At 49.0% G+C, this 26,406-nt stretch overlaps 1 protein-coding gene across 11 annotated transcripts in view; it reads left to right on the top strand.

The window, feature by feature from the left end:
• Positions 1-230: 230 nt before the first annotated feature.
• Positions 231-26,406, top strand: part of TRIM67 (tripartite motif containing 67) — a 48,872-nt gene continuing 22,696 nt past the window's right edge. For 8 of the 11 annotated variants that reach the window (XM_055081274.1, XM_028481787.1, XM_055081277.1 and 5 more), the window contains exons 1-3: positions 231-397; positions 491-976; positions 1,037-1,253. In XM_055081274.1, the coding sequence (XP_054937249.1) occupies positions 231-397; positions 491-976; positions 1,037-1,253 (870 nt within the window). Of the gene's footprint in view, positions 1,254-26,406 lie in introns of all 11 variants that reach the window. The other 3 variants (XM_007127612.3, XM_028481786.1, XM_024117084.2) reach the window with 2 other exon arrangements.

A 26,406-nucleotide genomic window follows, 5' to 3' on the forward strand; every position in this document is an offset into this window, starting at 1 on the left:
GGCGGGAGGTGAGGACCCGCCCTCCTTCCTCCTGCCCGCGGTCGTCTGTGGGCGGTGGCCCCGGGACAGAGCGAGGGGCGTGCCCCCGGCTTGCGGAGCAGTCCTGCCCGAGTGAGGCGCCCGCCTCCCCTCTCACCGGTGCTGGAACCGCGCTTGTCGTCCTCGGCCCGGCTCCGGCGCTTGGGCCGTTCCACCCTCCGCCCCGAGCCGCTCTGTCCGCCGGCGCAGCGATGGAGGAGGAGCTGAAGTGCCCCGTGTGCGGCTCGCTGTTTCGGGAGCCCATCATCTTGCCATGCTCCCACAACGTCTGCCTGCCTTGCGCCCGAACCATCGCGGTGCAGACCCCGGACGGCGAGCAGCACCTGCCCCCGCCGCTCCTGCACTCCCGGGGCTCGGGGCTGCCCGCAGGCGCCGCCGCCGCCGCGCCCCCTGCGGACCACGAGACGCCGGCTGGCCCGGCCTGCGGCGGCGGCGGCGGCGGCGGCGGGAGCGCGGCCGGCGGCGACCACGCGGACAAGCTGAGCTTGTACAGTGAGACGGACAGCGGCTACGGCTCTTACACCCCGAGCCTCAAGTCCCCCAACGGGGTTCGCGTGCTGCCCGCGGTGCCCGCGCCGCCCGGCTCCTCGGCCGCCGCTGCCCGGGGCGCCGCCTGCTCTTCGCTGGCCTCGGCCTCCTCAAGCTCCATCACGTGCCCGCAGTGCCACCGCAGCGCCTCCCTGGACCACCGCGGCCTGCGCGGCTTCCGGCGCAACCGACTGCTCGAGGCCATCGTGCAGCGCTCTCAGCAGGGCCGCGGGGCCGCGCAGGGCGCGTCCGCAGCCGCTGCCGTGGCCGTCTGCCAGCTGTGCGACCGCACCCCGCCCGAGCCGGCCGCCACGCTCTGCGAGCAGTGCGACGTGCTCTACTGCGCGGCCTGCCAGCTCAAGTGCCATCCGTCCCGGGGACCCTTCGCCAAGCACCGCCTGGTGCCGCCGCCGCGCGCGCCCGCCGAGGCCGCCTCTGCGTCTCCAGGCGCCGCCCAGGGCGCCCCCAGCGCAGGCGGAAGCTGCAAGAGCCCGGGTGCCCCCGGCGCCGGAGCGGCGGCGGGCGGCGCGGCCCGCAAGTACCCCACGTGCCCTGACCACGAAATGGAGAACTACAGCATGTACTGCGTGAGCTGCCGAGCGCCGGTGTGCTATCTGTGCCTGGAGGAGGGCCGGCACGGCAAGCACGAGGTGAAGCCGCTGGGGGCCATGTGGAAACAGCACAAGGTGAGCGCCCGCTGGGCAGGGCATGGGGCACGGGCTCAAAGAAAAGGGCGCTCCCCTGCGTTAAATAAGCTCCAGGTACTCCGAGCTGAGTGCTGGAGATGGGAAGGGCATGGAAGGGTGGCACCCTAGGTCCCCTCCCGCCGGAGGCTTTCTGATTCCACCCAAAAGTCGTCTAGAATGCGGAGGCAGGACTCTTTCACTCCCAAAATTGACTAATAGATTACCTCGATGGCCCCTCTGGATTGATGACACCTAGGGCCCCCTTCCTCCCTCTAAAAAGTTCATATATATATTTTTTCTTTTCTTTTTTCTTTTTTATTAAGTACAAGTGTTACCACCTGCTTACAGGAAAATGTCTGATGCCACCTGTGCTTGGTTAATCTTCTCTGAAGGCAGGAAGGATTCTACCCCAGCCGTCAGTGAAGGGATACACTATCTCCCTTAGAGCAGAATTCCCATCAGCTTCTAGAGCAGAAAGTTTCCTACTCTCTCAGCTAGGCTCCAGCACTTTCTAACCCCAGAATGCCTCTCAGCTTAAAGGGAAGATGTAATTCTTCATGCGCCTTATTTGAGACTTCAGGCGTGTGCCCTGTTAAGAAGGGAACATCATTCCCCCCTGAGAGACCTTCTCTTACTGGGACTCCGGGTGGCAGGAGTGTGGTGAAGTAAGCACTTAGTAAGACAGCCAGGCACGCTCATCTGCAGGCTGCTGCGGGCCATCTTTCCAGGGACTTGCCTGGAGGTGCCACCTCCCAGGTGGGAAGGGACAGCCGCTACAGGCAACTCGCACACACTCGCGGTTGCCAGTGTGTCCTCGTAGCTGACACAGAAGGAGAGAAGCCTTCAAAATCAGGTCAGGCCCTCGATCAGACCCCAAGGCAAGAGTGGGGTCAGCTTTTCTAACATTCACCTTAATTTCCTGATCAAAGGCCAGGCCGTGCAGCTGGACTCACTGCCGAGGTCAGTGATCCGGGTCCCTTGTTCAAGGACTCCAGCTGCAAATTTGGACGCTTATCATTCAGTATCCTCTTTCCAGTAAACTCTTACCCCACAGAGAGACAGGAGATCTCCAAATAGCCCAACAGGAAGTATGTATTCTGACTGAGGAGGAAAGACACGGGAAAATAAGGCAGCTTGCCATGGCCCTCTCATATCATCCAACTGGAAATGGACAAAAAGGGGAGCATAGATGGAAGGAGAAGAAGGGACCAACCATTCATACTATAGATTTATTACATCCCGTTACTGTATAATTTCTGCTACAACATGCCTGTTGTTACTATAACTCAACATTTTCAAACAAAAAAATTAGGAAAGAACAAATGAGGAGCACTTCAGAAATCCACCTTGGAGAGGGAAATTTGCATAGTAGTTCAGAAAAGGGCGATCTGGAGTCAAATCCCTAATTCTGGAGCAGAGGTTCTCATTTGGGAACAGTTTCACTCCCCCTCCAGGACACTGCCAATGTCTGGAGACAACTTTGGTTATCCCACTTAGGAGTTGCTACTGGCATCTAGGGGTAGAGGCCAAGGAGGCTGCTAAACAGCCTACAGGGCACAGAAAACCTCCTGCAAAACAATAACCCAGAAAATATCAACAGTGCCTCTGAGAGAAACCCTGTTGTAAGTTACACAGACCTGGATCCAAATCTCAGCATTTGTAATTTACTTGCTGTAAGCGTTTAGGCACAATTTTAAGCCCACTGAATAATATCTAACTCAGATCATTGTTGTTGGGAGTAAGTATAATGCTGTATGTTTAGCCTCTAGCACAGTACCCAACTCACAGTAACCGATATATATTACTTATCATTATCATTATTATTATAGTGCTAATACTTAACACCACCAAACTTGCAGAAAGCTATAGGGCAGCAGCAAAGAGTACTTATTTGACCTCAGTGACTTGGTTGGTAACCTGGAGAACCCGTGAGCTGGTGGTGTTTATGTTGAGTCCTAAAATAGCTTGGAGCTAAATGAGAATTTCTGCTGAGTGAGTTACCATTCATATGACATTTTGTTGCATATTGCTTCGGGGTAATTGTAGCTGCCTTGCTTATTTCACCTTTCAAGTGAAGAGAGTCGTTTTACAAATAAAGAACTCTTTTGCAAAGAGGCTGTGATCAATTACCAAGACAAGGTTCACATTCAGATTTTCGGAGCTGGTAAATTTTCACAGCCTAGAAGGCTACAACTAATTCTGGGTGTTACCACCCAAACTTTTAGATTTAGTGAAGAGTGGAAACCAAAACGAGTTGAGATGAGTTTGCAGTCTTAAAAGAGATTAAGCCTCTTACCTGGAAAAGTGAGTTGGATAATAACCAAATGGTTTCAAGAACCAAGATCATGCAGGGAAAACATTGGTCATCCTTGACTTGGTGTCCACAGCAGTTTTATAACATTTCTATCTGAGGAAATATGGAAAGAATATGTGATATTTGCTCAATAGAGTGGGACAGTTATCTGTGGGAAACACAGCTATGCAGAATGTAAATGTCTCAATTTAAGGCCACGTCTTCAGGGAACCAAGACATCCTCCTAAGTCCAGAAGGAATTCTCTGAGATACTTTTGTGAAAAGCTGTTTTCAAGAATGAGGAGAAGTTCTGCTGTTCTCTTTCAGCAGGTGCTGTTTTTCTACAGAAAGGGAAATCATTCAGTGCTTCTTATGAGCGTCTCAGCTAGGGGCTGGAGATCAAAAGATAGCAGAGGGAGCCTTGATGGACCCTTTGGTCTTGCTTTGTGGGCAGGCGTCTAGACCACCATTGTGAGCTGTGAAGGTGACTCCTTTTGAAAGATAATCTAGAGCACTCAATTTAATACTCCCACCAGGGCAGTTTAAGTTCTTTAGTAAAACTCTCTGGATTTTGTTGTTGTTAGCCTGTCATCCTCTAAAAATCCCAGGAGCGGTGACAAAGCTTGGTCACTATCAGAACGAGAATCAGGACAGAAATATTTCCCTAACATCCGTATGACTGGAGAAGCCTTAAACAAAACTTTAATTCCTCTCTAGCGTGACTGGAGCTTGCCATCTAATTAGTGATTCTTAGGGAGAGAGACATGTAAGTGACACTGAAATCTACTTTGAAACAAGATTGATTATCACTTTTCAAAAAAAAGTGTAAACGCACTGTTATATTTAAAATGGATAACCAACAAGGACCTATACTGTACAGCACAGGGAACTCTGCTCAATGTTATGTGGCAGCCTGGATGGGAGGGGAGTTTGGGGGAGAATGGATACATGTAACCACAGTGTAAACACTTTAGGTCTTGGCCAAACACATTTTTAGATGATTCTCCTGGAAGAGGATTAATAATTTCAAAGAACTTCTGATGTGAAGAAACTATACGCTGTGAAAGATAGGACAGGGAAGGGAAGCTTTCCGTGAGTGCTTTTGTCCTTTTGCCTATCGATTGTGGAATTCCAATTTTCCTGAAACCAGAAGGAGAGGGTCACTGTGGGATGTACCTCTTCCTTGTGTGACATGTCACAGAATGTCAGCAACCACTGTAATTCCTGCTGGGGGCAGGACTCTGAATTAAAAATGGTTAAAAGTTGATCCTTGAACTGAGGAAAGGACCGCTGGATAAGCCCTTCCTCAGAGGTCTTTTGAGAACCATGGACAATAGCATAGAATCAAAACAAAAACCTCATTGTGCCCCAGGATTACTGTTCCCAATGAGTCAGCACTTCACAAGAGCAAAGGAGATAGTGAGTTCTAGAAATCACGGGAAAGCCAGGACTTCAGGTTACTCCCATGCCCCAAGGATCTGCCAAAGGACACTTGGCTTCTCAGCAGCCTGGTCCCACCTTATTTTATCAAAGAGATAAAGAAAGGCTTTTAGCCTTTAAAGCCTCAGAGGAAAGACTTCCTCCATGAAAAGAGATAACACATAAATGCCCAAAGCAGAACGTGGTGTAATCGTAACTGTATACGATCATAAGTATACTTATTCGAATATTTGTAGTACGTTATAACACAGGGAATAGATGCTCTTTGTTAAGAATTAGAATTACAGAGGTAGAGATGTAGAAATTAAATATCATCCCCAAATTCCAGTTTGCAGAGAAAAAACACTTCTAACATTTTGGAGTTTTTTCTTCTAGAATTCTATTGTATATTTATTTTGTAACTGTCTTTCTTTTTTTTCCTCTAATAATACAGTACAAATATCTTTCCTGTCAATTAATGAACTTCATTTTGGATGGCTGCATGCCATTCCATTGTAAGGATTTATTATTTTACTCGATCCACACCCTGCTGCTGGACTTCATCTAGGTGTTTTTAGTCTTTTGCTGTTAGGAACATTTTTCAAGTTAAATCTATGCCTTTATTCTTAATAATCTCCTCAGGTTAAGTTTCTAAATATGGAGTTGCTGTATCAAAGGAGAACTGTCTTTCAGACATCTGATTAACATTGCCAAATTGCCTTCCAAAACGTTTATACCTATTTTTTCTCCCAACAGCAAAATTATATAAAAAATTAAAAATTCATGTAGACAGGGACCATTGGGGGAAACAATAAGGTGGATTGCCTTGTTTCTAGTAATAACTGTTTGCTACTTTCATTACATTATTGTTAGAACTATTTTTAATGAGAGGATCACAAGTATCTAGATTTTTATATTTTTAACTACCAGTTAGTGATCTGCCTTCCCTCAAAAACTGGTTTAATCGGCGTAACTAGTGTCTAAATAGCCCCTTTTGGATTTTAAGGCCCCTGAAAAGACCAAGCCTTCAGGGCCCATCTAAGGCACTTTAAAAAAAATTTTTTAATTTCTTTATTTTTATTTTTGGCTGCATTGGATCTTCATTGCTGCGCACAGGCTGTCTCTAGTTGCGTTGAGTAGGGGTGTGTGGGCTTCTCATTGCGGTGGCTTCTCTTGTTGCGGAGCATGGGCTCTAGAGCGCAGGCTCAGTAGTTGTGGCGCACGGGCTTAGCTGCTCCGCGGCATGTGGAATCTTCCCGGACCAGGGCTCGAACCCGTGTGCTCTGCATCGACAGGCGGATTCGTAATCACTGTGCCACCAGGGAAGTCCCTGAGGCACTTCTGAGTGGGGTTTGAACAGGGAAAAAGAGGGTTAGGTAGAGAGAAATGTTTGGCAAAAATCTTCTGGGAGGTCTGAAGTCTCCATCTCTGTGGCTAATTGCTGCAAGCTGAGAGTTGCTAAACAAATCCATCAGGGCTCTCAGCATGCGGCACGGAAATATGCACAGTCTGAGTGGAAGCCTGGATTTTTTGAGAGGTTGACTCCTTTACCAACTCTGAAGCTCTGGGAAATGAAGTGCATAGGCTGGCTTCTGTTCCATCTGCCCCAGACTGACTGAGAACCAATGGCAAGTCTGCTTAGACCCCTGGAAACATGAGCTGACTCCAATAAGTAGAGGCTGCCGCGTCTTCTGAAACCGCCATCTGTGTTAACATCACCACTCTCTCTAAAGCCACCGGGGCTGTAGCCTGCCTCACGCTTGGATTTAATTCCAAGGAGCTCAGTAATTCAGGAACAACTCTTAGAAAGAACCCCTATGTTACAAGTTTTGAAGTACATGCTTTCCTCATCATTCCACACATCTGGAAAACAAAAAGTGGGTTTGACAGAAGGCAAGAACCCATAACTTGAATTGCTTTTCTCTTCTCTTTGAAGATTACTTATGGAGTATCAGGGTTCAGAATTGAGGAGGACCTTAGAGATTGTGAAAGGACAACCCCATGTTACTACTGAAGAATTTGTTTCCTAGTGTACGCTCTGGTGGTCACTCCGTGGCTAAGCTGTTCTATTTTTAGCTCTGGTGGTCACTCCGTGGCTAAGCTGTTCTATTTTTAGCCTGCAGTGGGAGGTCCTTTATCTGGGTCGAGATTCCTGGTGGATGGGACCTTACTTGTGCATGTCAATGAAATGGACTGTTCTAGAGGGGAGGGATCTCTCAATCTCTGAGGCTGCTTAGAGGGGTCAACAAGCTGGCACACCGCCTGTTTCTGTAACTAAAGTTTTACTGGAACACAGCTATCCTCCTTTGTTTACATTTTGCCCATGGCTACTTTTGGCTATGGTTGCTTTTGGTAGAGCTGAGTAGTTGTGACCAGAGATCGGCAGCCTGCCAAGCCGAAAATATTTACTGGCTGGTTCTTTATGGGGAAAAAAATAAAAATAAAAGGGCCGACTTCTAGACTAGGACCTCGTGACCCAAAGTGTGGTCCGAAGGGCCACAGCCGCAGTGCCGGGAGCTCGCTGCAGATGCGGACTCTTGAGACCCGCCGCAGCCCTCCCGACTCATGATTTGCATTTAGCAAGATCCCTAGTTGGTTCAGATGGACGTTAAAGTTTGAGAAACCTTGATGGGAACGCTTTGGGGGCTCCAGGGCGCTGGGCCCAACGCTGTAACTGTGCAAGTCATCTACAGCAGTGTGAAGTGGACTCTAGGGGGTCCCGGAGGTTTGAACCAGAGTCTCAGTTACTCTGGGAATCTTCAGGTTCACCAAATTCTGGGTGCTGGGAGGCAATATGGTGCTCAAAGACCACCTGACCCAGCGATGGGCAGGAACCTCTGAGGGGTGGTGGTGCTGTCTGAGCCCTCCGGGGCCAGAGCATAGGTGACTCATGAGAAGGGAATTCTGGACAGATGCTCTTTGCTGCTTCCCTGGGTTTGAACAGAAACGTATATACTGCTGTTTGTATCTCTGGGTTTCCTTTGGGTTTGTGTCTTCGTCGTTCTATAAAGAAGCAAAGTGGGTGCTCTGTCCACTCTTTAGGCAGTTTTAAAGGTCCTGGCCAGAGGGTGGAGGAGATTGGAACTCTCAGAGCCATGAGACCTAAAGGAGCAGGAGAGAATCCAGGCAGATATTGCGGGGCTCTCATGAATTCACCCCTCCCTGCTTGGCATTTCCCCTTCCTAGGGTAGCCTGTTTCCTAACAGAGATCATAAATCCCAGCTTCCTCCTTTTGCAGATGAGGAACGTGAGGCCGAGGGGCTTGCTACAGTTGCAAAGCAATTTGTGAAATGATTCTGTAAAACATGATCGATTCCTCCCTTGTACATTTTGATTAACTATAAAAATACAGAATGTTCTGTGTATCTGAACAGAAACAGGTGCCTACAGCATTCCCTAAAGAGTAATTAGGAATGGAAAAAATATAGGGTTAGTGGACACCTAGTCTAGAAAGTGGGGACAGAGAGTGGGGCAACAACCCCTCCCTTATTCAACTGAGATGGGCAGCAGAAAAGGAGATAAAAGGGTGAGGAGGACACAATTCACCCTATTTGGAGCAAATAGGCTAAAAGAACTTGAGTGCTAGAGGGAATCTAAAAGATCAAATAGCTCTGTTTCTTCATTTTTCATGTGGCTGCAGAGCAAAGAAGTGGTTTGCAGGGAAGGGTAGGCAAGGATCCACAAGGGACAGAAACAGGTGAGGGAGTTGGAAGGGGTCTAAATGACAGAGGTAACAGACTGGAATCTGGACCCCTCCAGCAGGAGGGTCTGGGCCTTGGTCACATACCTTCTGAAAAGTCTATCCAGACTGTGCATAGTTTAAAAAAAATAGGTCAAGTTTGTGTTAGGAAATTTTGGCAAGTATTTGTACTTATCCAGTCTCCCAATTCTTCATTATCGTTTGCTTCTGGGTGATATCTATAAAACCAAGAAACCAATAAAATATGAATAATCATAAATGACAGTCCTCTTTAAAGCAGAGAATTGTGGCTTCCATCACTCCATAAATAACGTGTTACCAGATGTCTGGCTACCTATCAGCTGAGCTTTGTACCCACATGACTAAAAGTCAGCTCTAGCACTCACTGAGGATAACTTAAAAACTAATGATGCCTCTTGACCTGTAAGTCGTTTCCCTGAGCTTATGCCGCTAATGAGTATTTATTCTTCAATCGACCTAATTCCTTATTCAGTCAACACTTAAATCTTCAATGCCAGTATCTTACCAGGCACCATTGTAAGCACCAAGGCCATGGAAGGGCATGTTCTTTTCCCTCAAATAACAGAGATCTAGTCACAGGAGAGAGAAAATCAACACATGCATAAACAAGTAAATAAATTGGAGAATTTCTGATAGTAATAAGTACTACGATGGAAGTAAAATAATGTGATAAAAAGCAGTTGGGCAGACTTCTTCAGGGGGAAGGTTGGAAAAGCAAGACTTGAAGATTGGCTGAGAAGTAACCAGCCCAGCACAGTTCTGAAGGCAGCTCGCTTCACAGGGAGAGCAAGAACTGAGAACGAGAGTTGAGGGACACCCACTGTGTTTGAAGGACAGAAACGTGCCTTCGGAGTACAATGAAAAATGTGGATAAGGTACAGGAGCAGAGACACAGGCAGGGTCCAGAGGATGCAGGGCCTGGCAGGCCACAGGGAACAGATGGGATTTTATGGTAAATGCAAAGAGAGGTGACTAGAGGACTTTAAGCTGGGGAGCAATGTTTATTTTTTAAAAAATATATATATATATATTAAATTTATTTGGTTGCACTGGGTCTTAGTTGTGGCACGTGGGCTCCTTAGTTGTGGCACACAAACTCTTCGTTGCAGCACGCGTGTGGAATCTAGTTCCCTGACCAGGGATCGAACCTGGGCCCCCAGCATTGGGAGCACGGGGTCTTAACCACTGTGCAACCAGGGAGGTCCCCTATTTTTTAAAAGATCTTTTTGACTGCAGTTGGAAAATGTGTGGTAGGGGGACAAGAGTAGGGGAAGGAAGACCACTTCCTAGGCTATGAGAGTCACTTGGGCTATAAATATGCGGACTTGAACTAGGAGGAAAGCAGCAGAAATGGAGAGAAATGTATGCATTCACATGCTGCTTTGGGTTCTCTGAGCTTCTTGGACTCGTGGTCTGATGTCTTTTATCATTTTTGGAAACTTTTTGTCTATTATCTCTTGCGATGATTCTTTTGCTCTGCCCTCTCTCTCTCATACTTCTGGGATTCCAATTACACGTATGTTACATTGTTTGATATTGTTCCACCGTTCTTGGATGCTCTGTTCTTTTTCCTGTAGTCATTCTTTTTGTCTCTGTTACAATTTCATTCATTTCTATTGACCTGTCTTTAGGTTCACTGATTCTTTCCTAGGCTGTGTCAAGTCAACAGATTAGTCCCTTTCCATCTTCTCAGTTTTCCTGCCCCTTCCCCAGCAATAGGAAGCCTTGAATGGTCTGGACCCATGACTGTTTCCTGCATCTTCTCCAGGAAGATTGGGTTTTTTCTTTTCCCTATCTCCAGCCACGTGGGGTCTTCACTTTGCTTGAGGGGAGGGGAGGAGGGACAGGATTTGCTGCTTGTCCCCAGTGACTTAAGGTTTTTGTTCTGGAAGGGATAAGGGTCCTGGTAGGGCTTTGTACTTTCCTGTGGTGACTGTCACATCTCTCCTTCAAGGCAGCTCTGGGGTGCAAATGTTTCCCTTTTTTAATCTAATAGGCACTTTAGATTGTGCAAATGGTCAGGTTTCACTTTTCTCTTTGGCTGCTAAAATGCTTAGAGCCAAATATTTTGTGTGTACACGATGGATGTAATTATGTTATAAATTTTGAGCCTCATTTCTGGCTCCATTTTATGCTCCCACCCTTGTTTTTCTTTCTTTTAAGTTATGCAATCGTGAATTCTACAGACCCTTGCAAGCTGCCTTAAATCCCTTTTGAACTAACTAGGTTAATAAATAAATGAGTCGCCTGCTTGAATAAAACCACAGGGAACAAGAAACTTCTGGAAAACCTCATTAAAGTAGTGCCCTACTGGGACTTCCATGTTGGTCCAGTGGGTAAGACTCTGCACTCCCAATGCAGGGGGCCTGGGTTTGATCCCTGGTTGAGGAACTAGATCCCACACGCATGCCGCAACTAAGAGTCCGCACGCTGCAACGAAAATCCTGAGTGCTGCAACTAAGACCCGGCACAGCCAAGATAAATAAATAAATATTAAAAAAAAAAAGATAGTTCCCTACTTCTGAGCAGTGCCCAGTCACTGTTAAAAAAAGCTAAATACTGTTTGAAATGTTCCGATCAAGAAACAGGAACTTTCCCAGTCACTGGGACACATGACTGCTCCCTTCTCCCTTTTAGTCCCTTGTAATAAAGAAACTCCAAAATGGCTGTGCCTGGTCTTGACAGCAGGGTCATGTGTCCTGGTTCACATCTTTCATGTGAATATCACCACATACCTCAGTTTGTTTTGAGGGTGTGATTATCACCTCTCAAACTGGCTTCCTGTACACGGATTTGCAGCTTATCACTGACGAATATTTGTCCTCCACACAGCCAGGCAGGGTTCCACCGCTCTAGCTTGTTGGGAATATGAAGATGTTCAGAGGGGAAGTCAGGGCACATTCAGGCCAGAAGACCCTGATGAGGGGTGTCACGAGCCACAAGAGCTTTGAGATTTTTGCCTGTGTACCAGCTAACACATGCTCTTGCCACAGTTCATGGATGTGGGCAGGAGACGTGAGACTCCGGGGTCAAGAGTTGGAGAACAGTTTTATCACTCACAGCACCAGCGGCAGTCAGAGAATCGGCATGTCTGTGCCATTTCCCTGAGCCCAGTTCCCCCAGGGTGATGTGAAGAGAACCAGATGACACCTACACACACAGTAGGTTGCATTACAGCAGAGGAACCTGAGCTCAGGGAAGCTGAATCTTTTGTAAAATTCATTAAGCACGGAGCTCTTTCCTGCAGAGGGAGAGAGCAAGTCCAGTTTCCAAAGTTATTTATGCAGACATCCTTGGAAAGATAGCCAGAACAAAAAGCAATCAGTTGCCTCACTGACAACACTTGTAAAAGCCCAAGAGAGCAAAGTTATCTTCCAGGAAGATTAAATCAAAATGCGTGATTTCTGCTTGTATACATTATGGGAAACTTCTCCAAGCTCCTCTGGTTCTCCGAACTCCTTGCTTCGGTTGGGGTACACAGACCTCGGGGTTTTTCTGGATGGTGTGATGGTGATGGTGGTGAGGGAGGCGGTGGAATGTCTGGTGTGGGCCACAGGAAGTATGAGGACAGCTAAGGTGGCTGGCATTCCCGAGTCCGTTTGTGTCTCCTCTAGCACGTGAAGGACAAACAGCGTCTCATGACTCTGTATGATGCAACTGAAACATTCCACTGGACAAGCATGTCTTGGGCACCGACTGTAACCCACAGGCTGTGCCAGGGGCTGTGGATACACTTGAAACAGGCTGCAGGGAGCTCACAGACGACTGGAAGAGAGGATGATTTTACTCCAACCTAATGTTTGTACAAACAATATAAAAAAGTGGAATAAGTGCCATATTTGTCACGTGAATAAACTGATGAGGGACGAGAGAGGAGAAGGCAGTTAATTCCGCCTGGAGATTTGGAAGGGGGAGGGGAAAGGGTAGTGAGCGGGAGATTAAGGAGAAGATGGTGTTTGAGCTGGGGTCGTGAATGATGGGTAGGAATTTAATTAGTTGGGAAAGAAAGGAGAGACTTAAATGTACAGCATTGTGTGAGATGTTAAAAAAGATATTGAAAATCGAGTTCCTACTTTCAAACAGCTTATTATCTGCTGGTCGAGCACCAGGGATGAACGTATATTCATTCACACAAAGCAGAGTGACCTCGAGAACTACGACACCACTTCTGACAAAAGTGAGGGAACTTGAATTACCCATCCTTTAGCATCTGAGACTCACAGGAAACATTCGGGATCTGGAGAGAGTGGTGAGAGAACGATGGGAGAAATGGATTCCAGAAGTCACATTTAAAGGGACAGCTAGCTTGAGAGCCTAAGAAAGATTAAACGTTGGCTTCATTTAAATTTTAGTGAAGAACAGGGATAGCCTGGCTATAATCCTTTTGAAGGTTCTTGTAAATTTGCGTTCTTTTCCCAGGTTGTTATATGTATCCTGTTTGCCAGTAAAACCTGGCAGCAAAACCCTTTTGAACATCTCGATTTGCTTTGCTAAGTTAAGAGGAGAAGGGGGCCAAAAAAGAAGTGAGGAAACCGTATGGGAAAAGAAGGAGCAAGGCAGCGGCAGAAGGAACTTGGGAAAAGGTTGATAAAGCAGGCGATTTTGTGCTGGTCATTAGCTCTAGCCTTTTAGATGGACAGGAGGGCCTGTCTCTCCATGTCCTCACAAGAAATAAAGAACAGTACCAGAGCGCAGATAACTGGGGCTAAACGCTAAGTGTAAATGGGCGCAGAGCAGAGTCGGATGGATGGCAGACTGCAGAGAAGGCTGCACGGAGGGGTTAGGAGCTGAGTTGGGTTTCAAAGTGCTGGGAGGATTTGGAGAGGTGAAAGGAAGGAGGTACCCAAACAGAAAAGGAGAGTGTCCTTTTTTGTAATTTGATCACGGATAGAAAGCGCTAAGACAAGTCCTCATTAGACATGATTGTCACAAAAACCATCCTATTATGGTTGCCAGTGACTGGGGTTGGCCTGATCCCAATGAAGAGGCAGTTTGGGTTACAGGTGATAAAAAACATCACCTGGCTTTGCCCCGTGAATGGCCTTTGTACAAGGACAAAGTCAGGATTCTGGTCCGGGGGCTTTGTGCACCCACCATCCTATCCCGGGCCTGGTTTGCTACCACTGGAACATGATCTGAATGACTTTTTTTTTTTTTTTTTTTTTTTTGCAAATACCTCTTTGAGATCCTGCTCTCAATTTCTTTTTCTTTTTTTTTATAAACTTATTTTATTTATTTATTTTTGGCTGCATTGGGTCTTCGTTGCTGCGCGCAGGCTTTTCTCTAGTTGCGGCAAGCGAGGGCTACTCTTCATTGCAGTGCGCAGGCTTTTCCTTGCAGTGCGCAGGCTTCTCATTGAGGTGGCTTCTCGTTGCGGAGCACGGGCTCTAGGCGTGCGGGCTTCAGTAGTTGTGGCTCGCAGGCTCTAGAGCGCAGGCTCAGTAGTTGTGGCTCACGGGCTCAGTAGTTGTGGCTTGCGGGCTCTAGGGCGCAGGCTCAGTAGTTGTGGCTCACGGGCTCAGTAGTTGTGGCTCGCAGGCTCTAGAGCGCAGGCTCAGTAGTTGTGGCGCATGGGCTTAGTTGCTCCGGGGCATGTGGGATCCTCCCGGGGCATGTGGGATCCTCCCGGACCAGGGCTCCAACCCATGTCCCCTGCATTGGCAGGCGGATCCTTAACCACTGCGCCACCAGGGAAGCCTTTGTACTCCCAGCACCCAGCAGAGCAGCTGGCACCCAGTAAGCCGCAAGAAGCATCTATTTAATAAGTGAATGGTGACAACACCAAAATGTATTCTAATATCAACACCGTAAATGACTATTCCAGTAGGGCCCCTTTTGAAGAGAGCCATTCACACTCATTAGCATGGCACACCCCTCCCCCATTAGATGAGCTAACAGTTTTGGAAACAATCAGCTGATCTCGTGGGATGGCAGAAGCCAGCTGAAAATATTGGTGGGATTTTTCCCAGATGTTAGCTGTTACATCTTGTCCAGAGAACAGATTGAGTCTCAGTTTACTAGACTGCCATTCCCGAACTCTTTAGTGCTCCAGAGGTAGCAGAATGCACCGAATAAGAAAGTTCGTTTTAGAGACAACTCTCCTAAAACTCTACCACTTGCCAGGGAATGAGATCATGCATTTTAAGAACTCATGACAGGGGACTTCCCTGGTGGCCCAGTGGTTAAGACTCCACGCTCCCAATGCAGGGGGCCCGGGTTCGATCCCTGGTCAGGGAACTAGATTCCACACGCATGCCGCAACTAAGAGTTTGAGTGACTAAGGAGCCCGCGAGCTGCAGCTAAGGAGCCCACCTGCCACAACTAAGACCCAGCGCAACCAAATAAATAAATAAAAAGAACTCATGGCAGCGCACACCACATAGTAAGTGCTCGGTGAAAGAAAGCCAGAATCATAATCAGCCTCATCATCGTGATTATTGTGAGTGTCAAGGCCAAGCACAGTGGGAAAGAAGAGTCGACTGTTTTCAGGGTCTGAGGTTGTTCCCAAGAGCCCTCTTGTGGGAGGGCTGAGACGCAGCCATCACCCTAATGATGCAGTTGTCCCCTTGGTAGGGCCTCTTCACCACACCACGTGAACAGGTGCTAGAGAGATCTATCCTAGGACTGCCCGGACCAACCTTCTGGTCATCACTGACTGATATCATGGGAAGGATTTGGATTGAAATCAAAAGCTCTGGGTTCAGTTTGGAGCTGTGTCTTGAGATAGGTCTCTTAATGTCTCTCAGCCACAGTTTCCACACTTGAAAGTTATGAGGACGAAGCGAGATGAAGAAAAGGTCCGCATGGTAGCTGCAGGGCACTCAGTTTATTGTAACCCCCGACTTCTTTCCTGAAGGTGCAAGCAGCTTGGCCGTGTCCCCTCTTCTCTAAAGAACCCAAAGCCCATTTTATGGTGTAGAGAAAGACTATGTGTAATATGATTCCATTTAGTGAATATGTATGAAAGAACACGTGTTAGAATAGAAATAAAAACTGTGCATAGTGTACTAGTTTCCTGGGGCTGCTGTAACAAATTATCACAAACTGGGTGGCTTAAAACAACCAAAATTTATTGTCTCACAGCTCTGGAGGCTGGAAGTCAGAGATCAAGGTGTCACAGGGCCATGCTTCCTCTGAAAGCTCTGGGAAGCATTGATCCAGGCTTCTCTCCTGGCTTCAGGTGGTGCCTTGGCTTGTGGCTACATAACTCCAGTCTTCCCCCTGTGTGTGTGTGTCTGTGTCCAAATTTCCCTTTTTCTAAAAACATCAGTCATACTGGGTGAGGGGCCACTCTACCCCACTATGACCTCATCTTAGCTAACTACACCTGCAGTGACCCTATAAGTCACATTCGGAGGCACTGAGGATCGGGACAGTGAAAGACCAATTGCAAGTTACCAACCAGGCAGAGGAAGCCGGTTGTCTCCTCGTACCCTGTGAAAATGTTTGGCTGGACTGAATTTGAATTGTTTTCGAGCAGAGACTTAGGCACACTAGGCTAGTGCGAGTTCAGATTCCGGTCGTGGGTCGGGGAGAATGAAGGTTTTGAGGTGGGAGCGGGGCTGTGGTGCTGGATGGGCAGCGAGGGCCCTGGAGACTCTGGGTGGAGAGCAGGAGAGGGGGATGGAGGAGAGAGGGGGCTCTCAAAGGGAGCCTTGTCATCCTTGCCACTTTCCCCTGAGCCCTCATGAAGATCACCACAATCAATTATGTTGAAAATATTAGCCATCCAGGGTTATAATAAGAAACGGTATTTTTGTATCAAGACGTTGTTCTGAAGTTCAAATGTCCTGAATCAGAGGGCATTTGGGGAAAGAGCACATGACTGTTTTCAGCTGTAAAATTGCTCAGCTGCCCAGGGTAGAAATTTCAAATGAGATCTTAGTAACATATGAATTTTTTTTAATGAAAGTAATTTTATTGTTTTTACTAATTATAAAATAATAATATGCATTATTTTTAAACATTCAGACAATACAGAGGAGATGCAAAGAAAAATGTGAAAAATCACCTATACTCTTACAATTCTTACATGTGTGATACACACACACATTTATATAATTACCTTAATAGCGATCATATATATGCCACATATATATATGTATATAATTTTTTAATAAATGAGCTCTTCTTACATGTGCTTTTGGTATAATGTTTTTCCTTCCATTGAACAATCTATTATGGAGATTGTTCTACATCAATATAGAAACACGTTGCCATTTTAATGGATGCTGGGTATTCATTTATGTGGATAAAACATCACTGATTTAATCATTATTCCTGAACATTTAAGATCATGTACACATTTTTACTATTTTTAATAATGCGATGACTGCTCTTGTACATACATCTTTGGATGCTTATCCTATTATTCCCTTTAGGATAAAGTCCTATACAAACATTAAAACATTTTAGGGATTTATTTCTTTCCTCTCCCTGAAATATGAAGCCAGGATCTTGTCTTTAAGAAGCAATTCTTGGGACTTCCCTGGTGGTCCAGTGGCTAGGACTCCACACTCCCAATGCAGGGCGCCCGGGTTCGATCCCTGGTCAGGGAACTAGATCCCACATGCTGCAACTAAGAGTTCGCATGCCGCAACTGAAGATCCCAAGTGCCACAACTAAACACCCAGCGCAGCCAAATAAATAAATAAATAAATTAGAAGCAATTCTCAACCGCTCCATGTCTCCCCGGGTGCCATCTCCCTCTCCTGCCCCTCTTGCAAACACTCTCCTGCCAAGCCTATCGCACTGGCGTCGGCAGCAGGACGGAGAGAGAAGGCAATGGTAGAAGGAGGGGTTGGGTGACCCAGGGGAAGGAAGAAAAAAGTCACGTGTTTTAATGTGTTATTTGATTTTAATTGTCACAACTAAGTAGGTAGTATAATCCCCAGCATGTAGATTCTAATAAGAGAGTAAGAACTTGCCCAAGAGCACATGGCTAGTAAAGGAAAGCCAAAGTCTGCCTGACTCCAGAGACCGTTTTGCTAGATTTAATTATTTGTTCAAAATATTTTCTGCTCTCCTTGTGGGAAAGCTGTACTTCTTTCTCCATTGATATAAGGCTGAGCCGTGTAACTTGCTCGGGCAAATGAATGATGGAGGAAGTAATGTGTGCTACCTCCCAGGAGAAGCTTTAACAGCCAAGGTGTGTTTCTGCCATAGCTCCTTTTCCTCTGCTATGAGGCTAGGATGTCTCAAATATGGTATATGCTCTTTTAGCTTGGATCCTGAAACAAAGAGGGCATGTGACCTGCAAATGGGCATCCAGTGTGAGCAAGAAGTAAACCTTTGTTGTTGGAAGCTTCTGAGTTGGTGGGGGATGTTTGTTACTGCAGCTTACCAAGCTGAGGCTATCTAATACAACCACACTCTTTCCATTTCACTTTCTTGTGTCTCTTGCCCGAGCCATGCCCTGGTTATTGGTCAAAATACTTCTGTCTTTTCCTTTGGTTGCAGAAGAATGAGGAAACAGTTTTGTTTTGTTTTGTTTTTAATGTATTTATCTTTGGCTGCTTTGGGTCTTCATTGCTGCACGTGGGCTTTTGCTAGTTGCAGCGAGTGGGGGCTACTCTTTGTTGTGGTGCATGGGCTTCTCATTGTGGTGGCTTCTCTTGTTGGGGAGCCACAAGAGAAGGAGAGGAGGCTGCAAAGGCTTCTGGGGATGCCAACGTAGGGAGATTTCTGCAGACAGAGACGAGGAGAGGGAGCTGTGGGTCCCATGAGCAGCCTTCTCCTTGTAAATATCCAAGAGAAAGCAACACCTAGAGAACAGCGATTTATAAGAAATAAAAGACCAGTGTGTCTTCTCTTTTTACAACCAGACCAACACTGCTGACCTTGCTTTATATAGCTTCCAGGAACCAAATAAATAGCTTTTGCATTTTTGGCCTCTTCATGGAGATTAAGGCAGATTGTCCCAGCCCTGATAGAAGATGGAGGCCAGGGCTGTGAGCTGAAGGAAGTAACCCATCTGGAGGCAGGGAGGGGAGTGTCTTCCTGGGGACTGGGTAGGGGATGGGCATGGGGTGTGTTGCTTGTGGGCCGTGTTGTGGAGCCAAAGAATACTGGTTGGGAAGGACACCAAGTTCCTTTAGAGGATGCTGAAGGTCTCTGGGTCTCTTGGTCCATGGAGCAGACTTTTGGGAGGAATGTCTCAGAAGGCACCTGGAGCAGCCGTGCCTGACAGACAGAGGAGGACTAGCCCTCACCATAAGCGCACGGGCTTCAGTAGTTGCAGCATGCAGGCTCAGTAGTTGTGGCTCACGGACTTAGTTGCTCTGAGGCATGTGGGATCTTCCCAGACCAGGGATCGAACCCGTGTCCCCTGCGCTGGCAGGTGATTCTTAACCACTGCGCCACCAGGGAAGTCCCGAAACACTTTTTAAAATTTAGCAGTGTTCTCTACCAGATCCAGACCTAGATTTCTTTCATACTTGATTTTTTTTTTTTTAATTTGGGCTTTTTTCCATGATCCCTCAACCATAGAGAGACAGGCGTTCCCTGTCACACATACAGCTCCTCGAATCGGGCATGCTGTCTGGAGGTGACTAAAGGATCCCTTTTTGATTACTTGGGTCTTCTCTGAACTTCTTGTCTTTACCCTGAACCTTTTTCTGGATAGTTTCATTTTGCTTAAAATCCATGTGTTCTCTTTTGAGACAAACATAAATCTAGCACTTCCTGAGCAAGTCTGAAAGTGACAGTGTGAGACACGCAGTGTACCTCGCAAGCTTGTTTTCCTCCTAATATCTCTACATGGTTAGTGACAACTGAGAGCTATATAATCCTTGGTGATAGTAAGTTACCCCCAAAGTGTAAGAAGTGAAATTCCATGACCAGTCTAACGTTATATTGCATGTCGGATGCAAAGCAGAAATGAAGCTCTGGTCCTTGCTTCTGATCCTTGGTTCATTTTATAAACTTCTCCGCCATATTGTCCAATAAAAAAATAACTAATTAATGCATCTGTTCAGCAAATACTTATTGACTATACACCCATAGCTCATACAGAGATGAAGCAGACCGGGGTACCCATCCTGTAAGACCACACAACTGAGCAGACAAAAGGGTAAATGCATGATGACAGTCCAGTATAATGAGGTGTGGGGTGGCACGGGGGCCCAGAAAAGGAGCATCTCCACCAGCCTTGAGGGGGTGGCAGGGAGGGGAAGCAGCATGAGGGAGGGACGTCTGAGCTGAGTTTTGAATGATGACTTGTGGGTGCTGGCAAAGCAAGGGGGAGACCACACCAGGCAGGTGAACAGAGATGCAAGGGTGCCGAGGGCTGGAGCAGCCTGGCAGGTCATGCTGAGGTGGCTTGTGTCTTGAAGGTGGTACAGGCTGCTGCCCTTGCCTGTTCGTTCCAACAGGAACTGACAAGCCCACGCCCTGCGGGGGACATGGAATTTCCAATTATTCTGGGTCTGGTTCCTGCACATGTGAGCTCTTGAGGGTCATTTGTTTCATTGTTTATTTATTTATTATCTTTGGCTGTGTTGGGTCTTCATTGCTGTGCGCGGGCTTCTCGTTGACGGGCTCTAGAGCGCAGGCTCAGTAGTTGTGGCGCACGGGCTTAGTTGCTCCGCGGCACGTGGGATCTTCCCGGACTAGGGCTCGAACCCGTGTCCCCTGCATTGGCAGGTGGATTCTTAACCACTGCTCCACCAGGGAAGGCCCTCTCATTTGCCACTAACTGACCCTCTTATCAGAAAGGGATGCAACCATGTGCCCATGGGTACATGCAGTGATGTACCAGTTCTCTTCAGGCCTGCCTCATTTTTGACCTCAGCGTTAAGTCCTAACCAAGGAGGTTTGGTTGGTGGCTCTGAAAGATCGGTACTGGCAGCTGAAAGGTCCCTGTTGAGAAGCTGAACTGCTCCCCCTGCACGCCTGGGGCAGGAGCTCACTGAGAACTCCTGAGCTGTCAGCATTTTGGGGAATCGGAGTCTGAAGCTGAGCTGTGGTCAGGGAGGAGGAGGGGCCTCTCACCATCAACCGTCTCCAGAGGGACTGAGCTTATGCGGCTGCAGCATGAATCACTAATTACAACATAGATATCTTTGTGTTTGTTTAGCCTCCTAGCCAGTTAGAGCAAAAGAAACCAACTCTGGTTCACTTGAATTGAAGAAACTTTACTGGAAAAATAAAATACTTGTTTCTAAGCATTTACAGAATCCGAGGGAGCTTTGAGAGCCATGTTCAAAATTACAACAGGGATCACATACAGCCCTGCATGTTTGCTAGCCTCTGTTCTCAGCACCTCACATGTGGCAACCCACTTAATCCCACGATAACACCACAAGGTACCTCCTGCAGGAAGAGATTAAACAATTCACCCAAGGACACAGAGGATGTGAGTCGGGGTCCAAACCTGGCATTCTGGTTCCAAAGGCTTTCTCGAGCCCTAAGAAGCAGGAGCTACAAGAATGGTCTACTCCCAGGAGTCTGGTCAGGGACCTATAGAACAAACGCCTGTATTTCTGCATTTCTTTGCCCCTTTCTCAGTTTTGAGTACCAAGGAGCTGGCATACTCCCAGCTAGAGCAGGGCATGTGCCTGCCCCTTGTTGGGTGACGACAGTGGTACTGGGGCCATGACCCCAGTCCTACCAGATGGTACCTGGAGGGAAAGAGGCAATTTCTCAAAGCAAAACAGAAGTACCTTTAGGAAGGTTCATGGACGGCCAACAGCAGGGAAGCAGCGGTGCCTGCGATGGTCTGGAGACGCCCTCTCTGGGATCTCATTATGCTCAGAACCGCCATCACTAGAGTGCCAGCCCCTAAACCCAGGGCTCTGCACGCAGGCTCTCTCTTAAACCTTGGAATAGCCTTTGGGGTGCATATCATTGCCCCCATTTCCAGTGAGGACACAAAGGCTCACAGAGAAACTTGGTCACAGGATCAGGGTTTGAGCTCAGCCCCTGACTCTGTAGTCCAGTCCGCACGTGGCAAGGCTTCTGGGCACGCGGCTGGCAGGTCCAGGAGCCTAGTCCACTCTCCGGCCCGGTTAGCGCGAGGCCGAGCTGAGCTTCTGGGGAGCTTTGCCCCCGTCACCACCTCCCGTCCGCCAAAGCCTGCGTGGCTGGCTTGGCGGTGGGAACGGGGGATGTCAAACCAGCCACCGTGTAGTCACACCTCATCCACTCCTGGCCCTCTTCCCCCGTTGTCAGGATTCACGACTCTGTGATCTCCAACCTCTGTGGGGAAGGAGCACTCCATCCCCTGGGCCACCCTGCATCCTACCCACCACTTTGGGGGGACCGAGGGAGGAAAGAGCGTATCCAGCTGTATTTTTACTCAAGTGGGGAAGGAGTGGTGCTTAGGAGATCCCACCGGGGCGGGCCGCCCAGGGAGAAGCCCCGGGAAGAGGCCCCGGGCCCAGCAGGATGGGCCGGACGGGCCAGGCGGCGAGGCGGGGTCGCCACAGGCGCCAGGCGTCGGAGCGCCCAGAAGTCAAGCTAGACGCCTCCAGCTGCACCCCGGGACCCCGCCCGAGGGAACCAAGACGCACCCCTGCTTCTCTGCTGCCCCAGAGCACACGGCACTAAACTCAAGTCAATTCACAAGCCAGGCGAGCGAGCGAGCGTCTGTGTGCAGGCCCCGCGCCGGGCACACGGATGAATTCACGTCTCACTGGAGGAGCCTCGCTCCAGTGAGGGCCAGTGGACAAGTAACTAGATACCAGACGGACGGTGACAAGGACTAAAATTGGGGGTCAGCAAGAGGCCAAGGGGGAGCAGAGGAGAGGAGGATCCCGCAGACTCACGGAGTCCGGGAAGCCTTCGTGGAGAAGGAGGAGTGCACCTGGCCTTGGGCAGGCTGATCCAGGGCTCCAGGGGGCGTTGTGAGGGCAAGCGTCGGCTGGCACGAGGCTCCCCGTGCAGGGGGGGAAGCGGATCCGCCAGAAGGCGGGGTCTGGGTTCAAAAGCCCCAGGGAGGGCGGCGGTGCCGACACCCCCCGGCACACCACTGGGCCTCCTCAGCTGTAGGTGGCCAACGGGTGCCTGTTGACGGATCACCCAGCGACTGGGTGAAGGTCTTGACAGCCAGGCTGAAGGGTTCCCACCTTGTCCAGCAAGAGCCACAGGAGAGGACACCTTGAGCCCCAGGGGCCAGGAGGAGAGAGATTCCAGCAAAGACAGAATTTCTTACTGAAGGAGGAGTGCATTTCCTGGCAGGACAGAACAGATCAGGGTCTACCCTGGTTTATGATTTAAGCAGGACAGCTGTGAACCTCCCACTTTAAACCCTTTTGTAGTAGTGTGTGATAGGAGTGTATTAAGGTACAGTTGCTCCGCTGTATCCGAGGATTCAACCATCTGTGGATCAAAATTAGTGAGGAAAAAAATTCCAGAAAGTTCCAAAAAGCAAAATTTGAATTAGCCACATGTTGGCAACTCTTTTCATAGCATTTACGTGGTATTAGGTATTTGAAGTAATCTAGAGATGAGTTAAAGTATGTGAGAGGATGTGTGTAGGTTACATGCAAATACTACACCATTTTACGAGGGACAGTTCTGGAGGCCAAGTCTGAGATCAAGGTGTCACAGGGCCCTGAAGCCTCTAGGGAAGGATCTATTCCAGGCCTCTCTCCCAGCCTCTGGCAGTTGCTTGGTCTGTGGTAGCATAACTCCAGTCTCCATGTGGCGTTTTCCCTCTGCGTACATCTGTCTCTGTGTCCACATCTCCCCTTTTTATAAGGACACCAGCCACATTGGATTTGGACCCACCCTAATGACCAAAGTTTAACTTGAGTGCCTCTGTAAAGACACTATCTCCGAATGCGGTCACATTCTGAGGTCCTAAGAGTTGGGACTCTGTTAGGCGGCCATAATTCAACCCATAACCCCTCCCCTTGAGGCTGCCCAGGGTGCAGCCTTGAGTTGGGAAGGGCTGGATGATGGGGAGGTGGCGCTCTGGCCGTTTTGCTTCTGTCCTCCTGCCAGAGGCCTGTACCTGCCCATGCTGTCCATGTCTGCCGAATCAGCAAGGCCAGTTGGGCTGCTCATCTTAACGGGCATATGAGTCTTAAACGGAAGATAAACCTAAGAGAGCAAAGCTCAGAAGCTCCCCAGGCAAGTGACAAGGCCCGGAGGTCACCACTGTGTTAGCTGGTGGTGTCCCAGGGGCTGGGTCCTTGGGACCCCTTGGCAGGAGGGAGCATTTGAGAAGATGCAGGGAAAATATCTGCCTCCGTCGAGTCAGACTTCCCCAGTGGGGAGGGGGGCTTATCAAGGGAGGGTGCGGTGCTCAAGCCTCTCAGACGGATGCTTCAAAGGTAGTTTCTCTGCTTCTCCAGGAGCCCCTGACTTTTGATTTTCTTAAACGAGTTCTCCACATCACTCTTTTATTACTGCTGTTCTGTCAAAGGATTAGGACATTTTTTACTCATTTTAGGGATTATCCTCAGCCACGAATTTAAAAAACCAACACCTATTAGTGAGTGGAGGAGGAAAAGGGGAGAGGAAATGCCCCGTGGCCCCATTTCACAGCCTCTTCCTCCATGCTGAGTGCCAGACACTCGGTGAAAAGTCGGCTGTCCTTCACCGTGGGCCCCAGAAGCGCGGGAGCAGGGCGGCTAGCTCTCCCGGCGGGCTGAGGCACAGAGGCTCCTAAGCGCTCCCGCCGGAGCCCTGGGAAGGCAGTTAGGCTGAGGGACAGGGCATCTAGCTTTAGGGGGACAGCAGAGTGAATCACTGGATGTGCCCTCCGCAGATAAAAGCAAATCCTCCTTTTATTCTCCCCCAGAGCGCAGCTGCTTACATGTTCCCCCGACCTCTCCATTCCTGCGTTACACAGCCTCCCAGTGTACTAGTGTCGTACTGTGCTCTATAATAAAATATATATTTGGTCTTCATCTCGGTTCCTGGCACAGAGCTCCTAAACCTCTAGGAATTTCCTAAGTGATGAGAGTGATAAAATATCTTTTATGATGAGGTGATGGTTGGAAAGCCTGAGGTAACCTAAGGATGCACCGGTTGCCAGGGGAACGACCATGTAAGTAGGGGGCTGGAGCTTTCAGTCCCCCACTCACCCCTCCTCCCAACCTCTGGGGAGGAGAGAAGGGCTGGCAGTTCAATCAGTCACCGATGACCAACGACTTCATCAATCATGCCTATGTAGTGAAGCCTCCGTAAGACCCCGAAAGGACGGGGTCCTGAGAGCTTCCAGGCTGGGAACGCGCGGAGATGTGGGGAGAGGGCATGGAAGCTCTGTGCCCTTCCCCAGACCTTGCCCCCTGCACCTCCTCCGTCTGGTTGTTCCTAGTTACGTCCTTTTATAATAAACTGGTGATCTGGTAAGTGAAGTGTTTCTGAGTTCTGGCAAAGTAATCAAACCCAAGGAGGAGGTGTGGGAACATCCTATGTCTGGGCACTCGGCGGAGAGCACGAGTCATAACCTGGAATTGCGATTGGCTGAAGGGGAGACAGACCTGTGGGCTGAGCCCTTAACCTGCGGGACCTGACGCTCTTTCCCGATAGGAAGTGTCCGAACTGAGTTGAGTTGTAGGACAGCCAGCTGGCACTGGAGAATTGCTTCGCGTGGGGAAAGAACCCACACGTTGAAACTGGCGTCAGACTCATAAAGAGAAACGTCTTTTTGAGCACTGTGTCCTGTGACTGTCCACAGAAACCCCTGCCACCCCTCAGCTGCATCAGGACACGCCCTCCGGGTCCTGCCTTCCCCAGCTGGCTGCCTCTGCGCAGGGCTGCAGCGGGAGACCTGACGGCACCTCCTCCTTGCAGGCAGGGGCGGGAGGCTACGCCTCACTGCTGTACCGCCACATCCCCCAGGCTGAAGGGGGCCTTGCTTTGACACTTCGGAAGTTGCTCTGGTTCCCTAGGCAGCCGCACGTTTGAAACGTTAATGGAGGGGAGATGGAGAAAGTCACTCGACGGACGGGCAGCCCCACCTGAACAGGAAGAATGTGAGGGACAGTGAAGATGCCGCCAGGAGAGGACGGACTGTCCCTCCCCATCAGCCCGCCTACGGAGGGTTTGGCTGGAAATCAGGGTTTCTCCTTCCTCTGTCTTGGTTGAGTCTCTGAAAGGCAGCCCAGTGCCAGGAGCAATGGCTTTGGGTTCAGAGACACCTTGGGCGGAGCCTTTGCTCCATCCACCAGCTTCCAGCTGTGTGACCTTGAGCCTCAGTCCCCTCTTCTGTAAAATGAGGAAAATACTAGCCACCCCCCTGGTAGGCTTTGAGAAAGCAACAAAATGAGACACGTCATTTAGTGTCAGCATTTAGTGAATATGCTGTCTGCCATCATCACCATAGCTATTGCCTGGGGTCATTGGCGTCCGAGAGCTGTACCAGGGCAAGAGAGGGGAGGCCACAATGCCAGGTGGCAGCCGGGTCCAGGCAGCCTGCGTTTTACCCTGTGGCACAAGAAGCACCCTCTTCTGGCCTCCACACTTTCAATGCACGGGGCCTGGGTTCAATCCCTGCTCGGGGAACTAGGATCCTGCATGCAAGCCACAGCTGGGAAGCCCACCTGCGGCAACAAAGATCCCACGTGCCGCAGCTAAGAGGCGGTGGAGCCAAAATAAATAAATATTTTAAAAATAAATGAATAGGGCTTCCCTGGTGGCGCAGTGGTTGAGAGTCCGCCTGCCGATGCAGGGGACGCGGGTTCGTGCCCCGGTCTGGGAAGATCCCACATGCCGCGGAGCGGCTGGGCCCGTGAGCCATGGCCGCTGAGCCTGCGCGTCCGGAGCCT

This window comes from Physeter macrocephalus, chromosome 20 (assembly GCF_002837175.3).
Source record: "Physeter macrocephalus isolate SW-GA chromosome 20, ASM283717v5, whole genome shotgun sequence".
NCBI lineage: Eukaryota > Metazoa > Chordata > Mammalia > Artiodactyla > Physeteridae > Physeter > Physeter macrocephalus.